Raw genomic sequence first — 12,863 nt, 5'->3', positions numbered from 1 at the left:
TTTAAAAGAGCAAGTAAAGCATAGTTTACCAGTTTCAAATCACAATACTATAGTAACAGTAATACAGTACAGTAAAAACTAATAATGTAGTTACTAACATACACCATGCCCTCCTGGGTAATTTAGGTGCCCGATGGGATGCCCAGTGTGGTATCACTGAAGCATGGCTGAAGGACCTGACTCCTGCCATGCCAGTCATCTATGTCAGAGCCATTCCGGTTGACAGGCAAGAAACGAAGAGCATCTACGCGTGCCCTGTATACAAAACCAAAACAAGAGGGCCTACCCATGTCTGGACTTTTAATCTGAAGACCAAAGAGAAGCCAGCCAGATGGATCCTTGCAGGCGTGGCACTCCTCTTGTCAGTGTAATTTTTGTAAAAATTTAATTTTGTAATTTTTTTTTATTTTTTTGTTTTATACCTTGATATTTGTTAGCTTACTGTGGTGTATATTTTAATGTAAATTCATATCACAAAACAAGATTTAATAAATGCATAGATGTGTTTATTTAAAACTCACAAATATGTACTAAAGTAAACTGCAGTTCACATATTTAAAGTGTCTTTCTGTCCAGTGTACATAAATCACAGTTAAACGTTAATCATACTAACAAACAAAACAGTATCACTATCATTGGTAATGACCCTATATATAAAACATTTTTCACAAAAGTGCAATCTTAAAAAAAGTCACAAAAAGACCCTTCAATATCTTACTATTTTTTTTTTTTTTTAAAGCATTAATGTTTAAGAGTGCAAATAAAACTTAAGGGTTGAAACAAATAAGCAAATATGCTTTGGGATCAACATGTTTCTTAACTAGACTTTGTCTTTAAAAAAGAATTTAAAACAGACACAATAGACAATCTTTGATATCCAATTAGAATATTTTCATACTTTAGACCCTTACTGAAACTCCTCCAGCATTTTGTTCGTGGAAAGTGTTTCAGTCATACTAAATTTGTAGATAATTCAAAATGTAATTATCTGAACACAAAGTATAAATGGCTTAGTGGTAGTTCAGGTCTGTGAAACAAGGCATATATTTTAATTTTAGCCTCGGAGATTAAACAAAAATTAGAACTATAAACAAATATTTTACAATAGAGCTGTTGAACTGTTGAAAAGGTTTGTCAGTCTTCAACTAGAATGACCTTAAACTGCTGAAGAATGACCTGTTCCAAAACACAACTCAGGCATAGTATATCCAAGCTCCGTTCTGTCTTTGCAGGGCCTCACTTTTCCAATGATAGTTCTTTCTGAACGCTAAACAATAAGAGAAAGAGTACATGTAAACAAGACTTGCTAAAAAATAAGAACAATTCAGACATACTAAGGCAGTGTGAACAACAAAAAGTAACAGGCAAGGAACACAGTATGTCGTTAGGGTTAGAAGAGAAAATAAAATCCCAAAATTACAAATAATAAAATTACAAATAAAATGAGCACTAAAGCAGACACTCTACCAGTTTTGCATTGCTAAGTTAGGTTATGGCAGCAACATCACATGAAGGAGAAAAATAGCATACCTTTCCAAGTATTCCTTAACATTGCCGTGGCCATAGAATTTGGCCATATGGATCAAGATGCCGGTGGCACATCGGCCATCCCTTCTGCGACAGAAGCTGCAGTTGCAGACACCTCTACATGGAGGGCAGACCCACAGCTGAAAAATAAAGTGCAGCCATTACATACCATGACTCTTTTTCTTCTTTGCCAGTACCCTTCAGATACAATGCCTTCATTTGGGCTCCAGTTTCTGTGTCTTTCTGCCATAAATCATAAAACCTCTATGGACAATGATAACTGGTTTAAATCTCAAACTGTTGCACTGGGGGGGGGGGGGCAATACAACTCCCACTGCATAGCAGTTTGATCCGTTCCTAAGCTAACCTAACTAGGAAATGCAGAAACTGCTATGCAATAGCGGTCTTGGACCAATCAACAAAAGCAAAACAATATACTTACAGGGTCTAGCAGTGCTGATCGCACATCTTCCCCATAGCGATTGCGAAGGCAGGGCCCACAAAACTGGCCTCTCACACCCCAACAATTGGGATTCCTGCAGACTGTTTTACTGTCCGTGGTTTTCTGTCTGCACTGATGACAAGTACTCCCCTACCGAGAAATACAAAGTGACACATGCTTACAAGGGTTGATTATGATCAGTAATGGTAAACAAGCTCCAAAAAATAATGAACTTACGTTAATTTTATCGTAAAGTTTGTCTTTAGAGGATATGGCTACATTCTCTAGTTCCTCTTCAGTTATGTCTTCCACAGAGCGCTGATCGCTGTGTTTAGAAGACCTCTTTTTGGGGCTGCCACTGCTCATCCCTTTATCATTCACCTGCAAGTATCAATTCTATTAGAAATCTGACTAAGCTGTACTGTAGCAATATCTATCAATCAATCAATCAATCAATCAATCAATCAATCTTTATTTTATATAGCACCTTTCATAGTGGACCACCACCACAAAGCGCTTTATAAGATAGTGAGGAATAATACATTAAATACAGTGAGATACAGGGCATAGTACATTAAATACAAACAGTAAAAAACAATGCAAATACATTAAATAAAAGTCTAGGATGAGAATTCTAAACATTGTAGATGCATGTGTCAAACTTGAAATAGCAATTTAGACAGCAGCTAATAACAGATATCAGGCTTAAAGAAAAGCAAGAGAGAACAAGTGGGTCTTGAGAGCTGATTTGAAGCGAGCGACTGTGGGAGCTGCATGCACTGAAGCTGTGAGAGAGTTCCAGAGAGTCGGAGCCATGAAACTAAAAGAGTCCAAGTGTGGTGCTCTTTAGCTTGGGTATAACAAGCATGCCTGAGTCAGAGGACCTCAGCTTACATGCAGGGACATAGCGGGTCAGCAGGTTGGAGAGACAGAGCATTTAACACAATGTACTAGAAGGATACCCCACTTTTCACCCATCAACATGCCTTAAAAATAAATCTTTTTGATATTTAGGAGATTTTCTCAGTACGATTTTGGTCTAAAAGAATAAGCTTAAACAGAAACCTCAATCAACATCTTTCTCATTGCTGCTCTCCTTCTAATGCTGTTCAGCTGCTCCATTTGTTTGGTGGGGGACATGGAAAAGCCCTCCAAACCAAACCGCTCAGGGGGTCGGGCTCTCCGGGAAGGGTTTCGACGCCCGCTCAGTCCGTCTGAAAAATTCTTCTTTAGGGATTTTTTCCGTTTCTAAACAAGAGAAAATAAAAATAAATAAATATATTAGGGACAACATACACATCAGCCAGACCTCTCCCATGCTTTAAAAAATAAATAAATAAATAAAAACACAGCGATTTAGGTTTCATACCCCTGGAACTTTTTCCCAAAGTTTTCCAGAAAAAAAAAAAATCTTATTCCTATTCTGATGATGTCCATGCTATTTCTGACAGTAATTTTCCAAAGAGATCCTTTGCTTTCACAACCAATTAGCACTGAACATAAAGAAAGGTTGAAGCAGTTCAAAGAAAATTCTACATGTACAATGTGTTGTACATCACATTGCATTGAAATGTTCAGATCTGTTAATTACTGTTATGATCTATACAGACATTGGCACCTATACTTACACAATTGCATTTAGTCTATGCTAATAACTAGCTATATTGAGCTGTACTCACAGGTGTTGTACTGGGTGTCTTCATAGGGAAAAGGTCAGGCATGGAATTCAGTTCTGCCAGTAACTTGGCAAGCTGCAATAGCAAGAAAATAATGAAACAAAGGTTTAAGCCATCCAACATTTGAATTTTATTGTATTATTATTTATTACATTTTTTTAATACATTTAGTGTCCAATTATAGTTTTTTAGGAGTTCTAAAATTCTAAAACTCCAATTAGGAGTTCTCCAAATTTGGAATTTCTCCTCACTGCAGCAATTCCCCGCATGGCTCAGGAGACCCTAAGATTCAGTGGGTGTTCTCCGATAAAGCCAGCTTCCTTTTTCACCCAGGAACTCGAGAGTGGATGTCAGCGATCTACCAACTTCTGGAGGCCAAAGGCCAGCCCTGCAGGTGTCTACTCTTAACTCACTGGGTGCCTGGCCAGCAGGGTTCGCTGTAGAGCGATGAGGGGAAACAGTCCCTGTCGGTTCTACCTCCTTCACCCACGGGAGTGGCAGAGTCAATGCAATGCTCCCTTCGGAGTCCCCAGCAAAGACCGGCCTACTTTGCACAGCCAGGACGCAAACCTGTGCTGTATGACTCACCCTGCGCACCATGCGGCTGCACTGCTACCAGGTGAGCCACTCAGGGACCCCGTACATTTTACTCTTAACACAATAAAACTGCATTTGCTGATTTTGTGTTTACCCCAATTGATATTCCGTTTCGAGACACTATACACAGGTTAAAAAATACATACCATGTCTTTGTTTTCTTTGATGTTCTTTGCCCGTTTCTGTAAAGTGTTTGGCTGGTCTGCTGCATTATTACAATCTTCTTCAGGCTCAGAATCAGAGTCTGCTCTCTGGCGCTGTGGCTTGGCTTTCCCCTTGCGGTTCTCCTCCTCCTCCTCCTCCTCCTCCTCCTCAGATTTCAAAGACTCTTTCTTCCCCTTTGCTAGAGGTGTTCCGACAAGCTTCTTAACGGGGAATTTGAATGCAACACAAAGGCCAGAGACTCTCTTCTTTGGAGGGACTTCTTGCTCGTCATCAGAGGAGAAACTAATGTCCTCTTCAGAATCAGAATCCATGGACTGGGAGGAAAAAAATAGCACATTATGTTATAGTTACAGTTATAGGGCAGCAGTGTGGAGTAGTGGTTAGGGCTCTGGACTCTTGACCGGAGGGTTGTGAGTTCAATCCCTGGTGGGGGGACACTGCTGTTGTACCCTTGAGCAAGGTACTTTACCTAGATTGCTCCAGTAAAAACCCAACTGTATAAATGGGTAATTGTATGTGAAATAATGTATAATGTGATATCTTGTAACAATTGTAAGTCGCCCTGGATAAGGGCGTCTGCTAAGAAATAAATAATAATAATAATAATAATAATAATAATAAATAATAATAGTTAATGTAGTACATTATGTTTTTATACAGTGTTGTTATGATGGAATGTCAGTTAAACGAGAAAAACTAGTACAATACAACACTACATCGTCTAACAAATATTAATACTCGCATTACACTTGCTCGGTTTATATGAATACGATGCAGGCGGTTATATTAACAAAACACTTTCCAGGAAAGCAATTGATGGCTGGCAACAAAATAATTGAAAAATGAAGCCATATACCCAAATATATAGCAGGTTTCACAGAGAGCTTTCATTTCAAAATGTCCTAAGTTAAAATGGCTGTGGAGGTGTGCCAAGTCTACATTTGCTTCCATTAAATTACCGTATTTTTTGAATAAGGCAAAATAGCTTTCGTAACGGTTACAATGCAGGTATAGCTTTTTAAGTTCTAACCATGGATTGTATCCAGCCATTGAGTTGCAGATCCCCCTCTGTAAAGCCCTCAAACTCCTCATCCTTGGTGTCTGTATCCTCTGTAAAAATCTTCACCAGCTCCTCAGTGATATACATGGAGCGAAAGCAAAGATCCTGAAAATTCAGTGAAGAAACTGTTAAGACATTCAGCTGACCCACGGGTTAGCATGTTATATCCGCTTCATTCTGATTACTGTCAATAGCATATGTAATGCTACCCATGTTTGGATTTTGTCAGTTACACAGAAGTTCATAATGGGAGACTGGCTGCTAAACATGCCAATAATGATGGTGGATTTGTCAAGCAAACAAACTTTCTGCAAAGACTAGACTGAAAACAAATATGCGTATTTAACATGCTGTAAATTCACATTAACAGCTCCCATACGATTTCTAGTTTTGAATACTTACACTACGGGATCCAGTTCCAGAAAACAGAAAACTCGTGAGTACTCTTTCAAGCAAGGTAAACCATGAACATAGTCTCTTTTAGTATAAACGGTTTCATTGGGGAAAAACACATTCAGTCTACAAGTTTGTCTGCAGTATTTCTCAGATTAAAGTACAGCACTGCTGAAAAGCAACATTTTTTTTGTAAACTAGCCATTACATGCAAGTGCAAATGTGTGTAGGTGTTCCCCCAATTATGTTGCAGTGTGTTGTAACCACCACAGACATCTCAGAACTACCCTAGGCACACCTGTGAACTTAAATAGAAGTTCAAGAATGTTTGGAGAAAGTTAAAAGTGTTGGAAGCACTGCTGTTTATTCTTTAGGTAATGTTGCTGTGTTGTTGCGTTGCTCTTTTGCTGGGTTTTCATGCTCTTCTCGTGACTGCCTTGCAGATGCCTCTTTGTTAGTCCGCAGTTTATGTGTTTAACTTGACTCGAAGCTTTTATTTGAAAAACATATTTCTTCAATGGTAAAGACAGGGTTTTATTATTTAAAGAAAATTACCGGAGTGTGTCGTTTTCTGCCCCCTAGGGATGCTGAGATTCTTGTTCATGCATTTGTTACTTCTCGTTTGGATTACTGTAATGCTCTTTATATTAATCTTCCTGCTCGCTCTTTGCAACCAATTGCAGATGGTGCAAAATGCAGCAGCAAGGGTTCTTACTGGTTCAAGCGGACAGAACACATTACTCCAGTCCTTAAGCGTTTGCATTGGCTTCCTATCCAGTCCCGTGTTTCCTTTAAAATATTATTGTTAGGGGCTCCCGAGTGGCGCATCCAGTAAAGGCGCTCCGCGCAGGATGTGCCCTATAGCCTGGAGATCGCAGGTTCGAATCCAGGCTATGTCACAGCCGACCGTGACCGGGAGTTCCTAGGGGGCGGCGCACAATTGGCTGAGTGCTGCCCGGGTAGGGAGGGCTTAGGTCGGCAGGGGAATCCACGGCTCACCGCGCATCAGCGACCCCTGTGGCCAATAGGGTGACTGTGGTTCTGCAGTGGAGCCGCCAGATCTGTGTTGTCCTCCGGCACTATAGGTCTGGTGGCATTGCTGTGGATCTGCAGTGTGAAAAATGACGGCTTGGCAGGAGCACGTTTCGGAGGACGCGTGTTCCAGCCGCCATTTCCCGAGTTGGCGGGGGGGTTGTGAGCGGTGAGCCGAGGATACAGATAATAATTGGGCATACCAAAATTGGGGAGAAAACCGGGGTAAAAAAATTGGCGACGACTAAATTAAAAAAAAATATATATATATATATATTATTGTTGACCTACAAGGCTTTGCACGGTCAGGGTCCTAGTTATATAATGGATCTTCTCAGCCCTTTGTGCTTGACTGTTTTGTTTTGTACGGTGCCTTGAGACATAAGAACATAAGAACATAAGAAAGTTTACAAACGAGAGGAGGCCATTCAGCCCATCTTGCTCGTTTGGTTGTTCGTAGCTTATTGATCCCAGAATCTCATCAAGCAGCTTCTTGAAGGATCCCAGGGTGTCACCTTCAACAACATTACAGGGGAGTTGGTTCCAGACCCTCACAATTCTCTGTGTAAAAAAGTGCCTCCTATTTTCTGTTCTGAATGCCCCTTTATCTAATCTCCATTTGTGACCCCTGGTCCTTGTTTCTTTTTTCAGGTCAAAGAAGTCCCCTGGGTTGACATTGTCTATACCTTTTAGGATTTTGAATGTTTGAATCAGATCGCCGCGTAGTCTTCTTTGTTCAAGACTGAATAGATTCAATTCTTTTAGCCTGTCTGCATACGACATGCCTTTTAAACCCGGGATAATTCTGGTTGCTCTTCTTTGCACTCTTTCTAGAGCAGCAATATCTTTTTTGTAACGAGGTGACCAGAACTGAACACAATATTCTAGGTAAGGTCTTACTAATGCATTGTAGAGTTTTAACATAACTTACCTTGATTTAAATTCAACACTTATCACAATATATCCGAGCATCTTGTTGGCCTTTTTTAAAGCTTCCCCACATTATCTAGATGAAGACATTTCTGAGTCAACATAAACTCCTCGGCCTTTTTCATAGTTCCCTTCTTCAATTTCAGTATCTCCCATATGATATTTATAATGCACATTTTTATTGCCTGCATGCAGTACTTTACACTTTTCTCTATTAAATTTCATTTGCCATGTGTCTGCCCAATTCTGAATGCTGTCTAGATCATTTTGAATGACCTTTGCTGCTGCAAGTTTGCCACTCCTCCTATTTTTGTGTCGTCTGCAAATTTAACGAGTTTGCTTACTATACCAGAATCTAAATCATTAATGTAGATTAGGAATAGCAGAGGACCTAATACTGATCCCTGTGGTACTCCACTGGTTACCTCACTCCATTTTGAGGTTTCTCCTCTAATCAGTACTTTCTGTTTTCTACATGTTAACCACTCCCTAATCCATGTCCTCCTTTGTAAAAAAATGTGAAAAGTAATCATTTAATATATTTGCTATTTTTTTTTCTTCATCTATGATTTTGCCATTTGTGTCTCTTAGACATTTAACCTCCTCTTTGAATGTTTTCTTGCTGTTATAATATTGGAAAAACATTTTGGAATTGGTTTTAGCCCCCTTAGCAATACTGATTTCTATCTCTCTCTTGGCCTTTCTAACTTCCTTTTTGACTAGTGTTTGCAGTTCCAAGTACTCTTTCTGTGTACTTTGTTTTTGGTCCATTTTAAACGCTCTGTAAAGTGCCTTTTTTCGCCAAATTTTTTTTAAAATTGATCTATTAAACCATTTTGGCCATTTTGTTTTAGATTTAGATTTGTCTACTTTTGGGATGTAATTGTTTTGCGCATCTAGTACTACATTTTTAAAAAACAGCCATCCTTTTTCTGTTGATGTTTTCTCTATTTTTCTCCAATCTACTTCACTTAGTCTCAGTTTCATACCTTCATAGTTTGATTTTCTAAAATTGTAAACCTTAGCTTTAGTCATTACTTTTGGGGTTTTAAAAAATACTTCAAATGAGACCATGTTGTGGTCTGAGTTTGCCAATGGCTCTCTGACCTCTGTTTTAGTTATTCTGACTTCATTATTTGAAAAGACACCTGGGTGTGAAAGGCACTATAATACAATTCAAGTTACTGTTTAGGTTAAAGTAGCTTTTGGGAAACAGCCCCCTGGGTCTGTATATACTTATGCCCCGCAGCCCTTCAGATGACAATACTGCGAGTGCCATGCTTACTCCCTTTCCCGAATCCAGTGACTGGAAGCTGTCCCGGCTATCCTCAGATGATGTTTCGATTGTAAGGGAATTCCTGAACCCTTTGAAATCTTCATCATCACTTTGGATTTCAAAAATCTGTAACAGTGCTTTGGGTACCTGTACATAAAATGGGAGAAAGGAACTTTTCTTTATATGCATCTTTGCACAATTTATTTAGTATATGAGAATACAGAGGGCAATATATTTTTCCATCAGTCTACCAAACTTACAGTTTTACACATGCATACATTTATGCATGTGTAATGTTGTAGGTAATCTACTTTACCATGTCACTACTAACATGACTAAGTGATAACAGACTGGAGAACATCTTTAATTTTATATATTAGTGCAACATGTATTTGCCCAGGTGTTTTTATTTATTTATTGAATAATAATTATTTATTTGGCATAGCCCTTAGTTAGTGGGCAGCACAGGGTTACAATGGAAAATTAATATTTAAATACAGTATAGTACAGGAAGTGCAATACTAAAATGCAATATTCAATAGAATGCAACAAGTTAACTGTGTTAGTATGAACGTTTTGAATGAGATTACTGGGGCCTTGATGCTGTCCAAGTACAGTATATTTGTAGTAGCAGCAGTATTAGAATAACAGATACGGTACAGGATACTGTACTGTAAAAATGTGCTGTGTGGTGAGTGATGCGTGGGAGTGTGCACGAGCTTTCACCGATAAACTGAAACTTAAAAAAATACGTTATTATTTAACATTTTACGTTGTGGTAAGCGTGTTTTTGTTTTGCTTTTGGATCTACAAGAGCACTTATGACCAAAATACCTGCTTTGTGTAAAAATAATAATAAAAAACAGACCCGTCTGTGCCTGCTTGATATTAACAGTTGGTTTATAATGTAATATGTTGTGTGTTTGCACAAGAAACAAACCTGAGTGCACTTAACGTAAGACTGCTTAGTATTTTCCAAATCAAATAGAAACTGGGAACATTAGTGCTGTTATTTCAAATTCTTAAAAGGTTGGTTTCCATTAAATAATAATAATAATAATAATAATAATAATAATAATAATAATAATCATGCAAAAAAAAAAAAAAAAGTCACCAACACAACGTGCTTTCCGCAAAAGTTACAAATAACTCCAAGATTGTAGGCTCTCGTGTATAAAACTCACCTTTGTAGACGCAGGCATATTCCCCTTTTTATAAAGTTCAAAAGCCCTAATTATAATTCTACCAAAACAAATGAATGAAGACAATTCTCAGGTCCCAGGAACAGAGAGGATACCTTGATCGGGGTGCCTTTCGAAATGTAACTGTTTCTAACATATCATAATATTTGAGTACATTTGAGTAAAATATTTAGTGTGATTGTATTTATATTTGAAACATGTTTACAGACGGCTATAAGCTTGATTTTATAGAAATAAGGAAGTTCCTATCCCCCCTTGCTTGTTGGAATGGGTTAGTCCAGTTTCAGCCAAACAGTGCTCGTTGCAGTTTCGCGGGAAACCATGGGTTCTTACATGCTTACTGTATCTCAGTATCTCAAGACTTACCTGCTATGGTTTGGCCTGTTAAAATAAAGTATAACTGTCATACAATATTGGTCATTTAAAAAAGAAATTATATATATTTCAAAGAGCCATATAAATCTACAATTTTAAACCCACAGGCAGTGGGTTTAAAATATTATATTTGCCTGTCCTCATCTCATAACATATTTAGTTACCTATGTTGTTATTAATAATATATTAAATAAAACAATCACAAGATTTTGAGAATAATTGGGTACGCATTAAAACGTGGGACATCGTGTACTGCGCTTGCCCAGGCATGTGCAAATGATTTTAGCTCAAAAAACAAGGAAAAGACCATCTGAAAGTGGTAAGATGTACTGACTTTGGCTCTTAAAGTTCATTTTAATATATTTTTTTTCACAATTCAGCAAATGTATGAGACTTTAACTGATGAGCAACAAATTGGGTTATCTGAAATTGTAAACATATCCGATTCTGTGGGTGAACTTGGTTTGTCTTGTTTGTAGTGATTTGTGCAGTAATAAATCACAGCACTTCCGAATCAATGTCATACCATTTTTTCTGATGTTACACGGGTCAAGTTTTGGTACACATACCACATTCTGACAATGTACTATTTTCTGGCCCTACACCGGTACAGGATGTCTGTATGGTATTTTTCTTATTATCCCAAATAGACTGGTTTCTGCAATGGTGAGTCCCAAGGTATTGCAACCCACATATATGTCTTTCTTACCCATTTCTCCACACCTTGCTTTAAAGGTCAGGCAGGTCAATAAATGTGGCTAATTAAAAAATTACCCTGACTGGAGTTCACCCATTGGAGTATAAAAGTGTTATCTGGGTTCAGACAGTAGGTACTACAAACTAATTGTCAAGAAATTGACTTTTTTACATTTTAATCCCATTAACACGTTTAATTAAAGTCCATTAGAGCCAAATATATTTTAATAGAATATCTTTGATAGTGTCCACACTGGTTTAAACTCACAGGAGACAGAATCACTTTCCACTGGGTCTTATACTGTAGCGTGGTCTGAGTGGGCTGGAATAGGATTCAAACACTGTATTCAATTTAATAGTCTAAATTTATTTGTGACCATAACAGTCCAAATAATCTTTTAGTGCTTGCTGTAAACAGGGCATCACTGCCATCTAATGGAATGAAAGAATATTACAGGCACATTATTGCAAGGAAAGAACAGACGATTAGAACTAGTTACATAAGACACCTTTAAAGATCTTACTGCAAATCAGACTGTGTTTTATATCATAAGCTTTTGCATTATTTAGAAATTGGCTTATTAACTGACTATTAAAACAAAATTAGTAACATCTGTTAACTTGTTAGTTCTGTAAGTTGGAAGTGTTTTTGAACAGTTAATAAACTTAAATGTGACCCTTAAGGTAGGCACAAGCAAAACAAATTGGAAAATAACATAGCAAAGTCCAGAAATATATGATGAATACATTGTACAGGCATGTATATATGATGAATACATTGTACAGGCATGTATATATGATGAATACATTGTACAGGCATGTATATATGATGAATGCATTGTACAGGCATGTATATATTATGAATACATAGTACAGGCATGTCAACTATGAATGTATCAAGCAGAGTTACCTTGGCATACTTTTATAAAATGTAATGAATTTTAAACAAATGGTATGTACAGGTAGTGAACAAAAAAATGGAAACACCAATGTAAAGGTGGGCAGCAGTGTGGAGTAGTGAGGATGCAGCTTGTTTCTCATCAAGAACCTGTGGAAGAAAGATTAGACCTGTACTGTTTGGCCAAACATGGTCAGGGAGGGTGGAAGAGGTTTACAAAATTTAAGTTTATTTTTCCATTTCAGTTTTAAGGAAGGAAGAAAATGGATGCTATGCAGGAAAAATAAAATTATAAAGATGTTAATTGTATTTCTGTCTTTATTAAAAAGAGGATGTGTCCTGTAAAAGGTTAATTTACAGGCAAACTATATACTACGAGGAAGGGGCTTACAGCCATGTTAGTTAGTTCAATAAAGGTTACCTCAGTGTGTTGCAACCTGGTGTCCTTCTCTGTGATTGTGTCCATAAAAGTACAATATCCATTACTTATTGCACAATATGCCAATTGATGCTAACAATTCATTAAATTCATGAAAGTACACCAATTCCTTAGCACCAGGTGTACCTGGAAAAAAACAAGAGGGGGTCTAAAAC

The 12,863-nt window shown here is 37.8% G+C and overlaps 2 protein-coding genes across 2 annotated transcripts in view; one reads left to right on the top strand and one right to left on the bottom strand.

Annotated features, from left to right (window-relative positions):
• LOC117399496 (dynein axonemal heavy chain 11-like) overlaps nucleotides 1–495 on the top strand; it is a 79,959-nt gene extending 79,464 nt beyond the window's left edge. Inside the window, exon 82 of the mRNA XM_059021940.1 lies at nucleotides 127–495. Coding sequence (XP_058877923.1) covers nucleotides 127–371 — 245 coding nt within the window. The 3' untranslated portion in view covers nucleotides 372–495. The remainder of the gene's footprint in view (nucleotides 1–126) is intronic.
• Nucleotides 485–10,574, bottom strand: LOC117399213 (cell division cycle-associated 7-like protein). Its single transcript, XM_033998261.3, has 10 exons — nucleotides 10,283–10,574; nucleotides 9,108–9,245; nucleotides 5,438–5,572; nucleotides 4,389–4,721; nucleotides 3,649–3,720; nucleotides 3,035–3,217; nucleotides 2,207–2,350; nucleotides 1,970–2,119; nucleotides 1,531–1,667; nucleotides 485–1,267 (listed from the first exon to the last, which is right to left on the bottom strand). The coding sequence occupies exons 1-10, from the start codon at nucleotides 10,298–10,300 to the stop codon at nucleotides 1,237–1,239; spliced, it is 1,341 nt and encodes a 446-aa protein (XP_033854152.3). The 5' UTR covers nucleotides 10,301–10,574; the 3' UTR covers nucleotides 485–1,236.
• Between the last annotated feature and the right edge of the window lie 2,289 nt (nucleotides 10,575–12,863).

This window comes from Acipenser ruthenus, chromosome 4 (genome assembly GCF_902713425.1).
Source record: "Acipenser ruthenus chromosome 4, fAciRut3.2 maternal haplotype, whole genome shotgun sequence".
NCBI lineage: Eukaryota > Metazoa > Chordata > Actinopteri > Acipenseriformes > Acipenseridae > Acipenser > Acipenser ruthenus.
Note: the sequence above shows the minus strand (reverse complement) of the source record. Positions and strands in the feature narration are given on the sequence as shown.

What these genes read in the sequence shown, in the direction of transcription:
- LOC117399213 (XM_033998261.3), bottom strand. An exon ending in AGACACCCAGTACAACACCT is followed by an intron (nt 3,218 to 3,648) that starts GTGAGTACAGCT and finishes TCTCTTGTTTAG; the next exon opens with AAACGGAAAAAATCCCTAAA. An exon ending in GTTAAGGAATACTTGGAAAG is followed by an intron (nt 1,268 to 1,530) that starts GTATGCTATTTT and finishes CTTATTGTTTAG; the next exon opens with CGTTCAGAAAGAACTATCAT.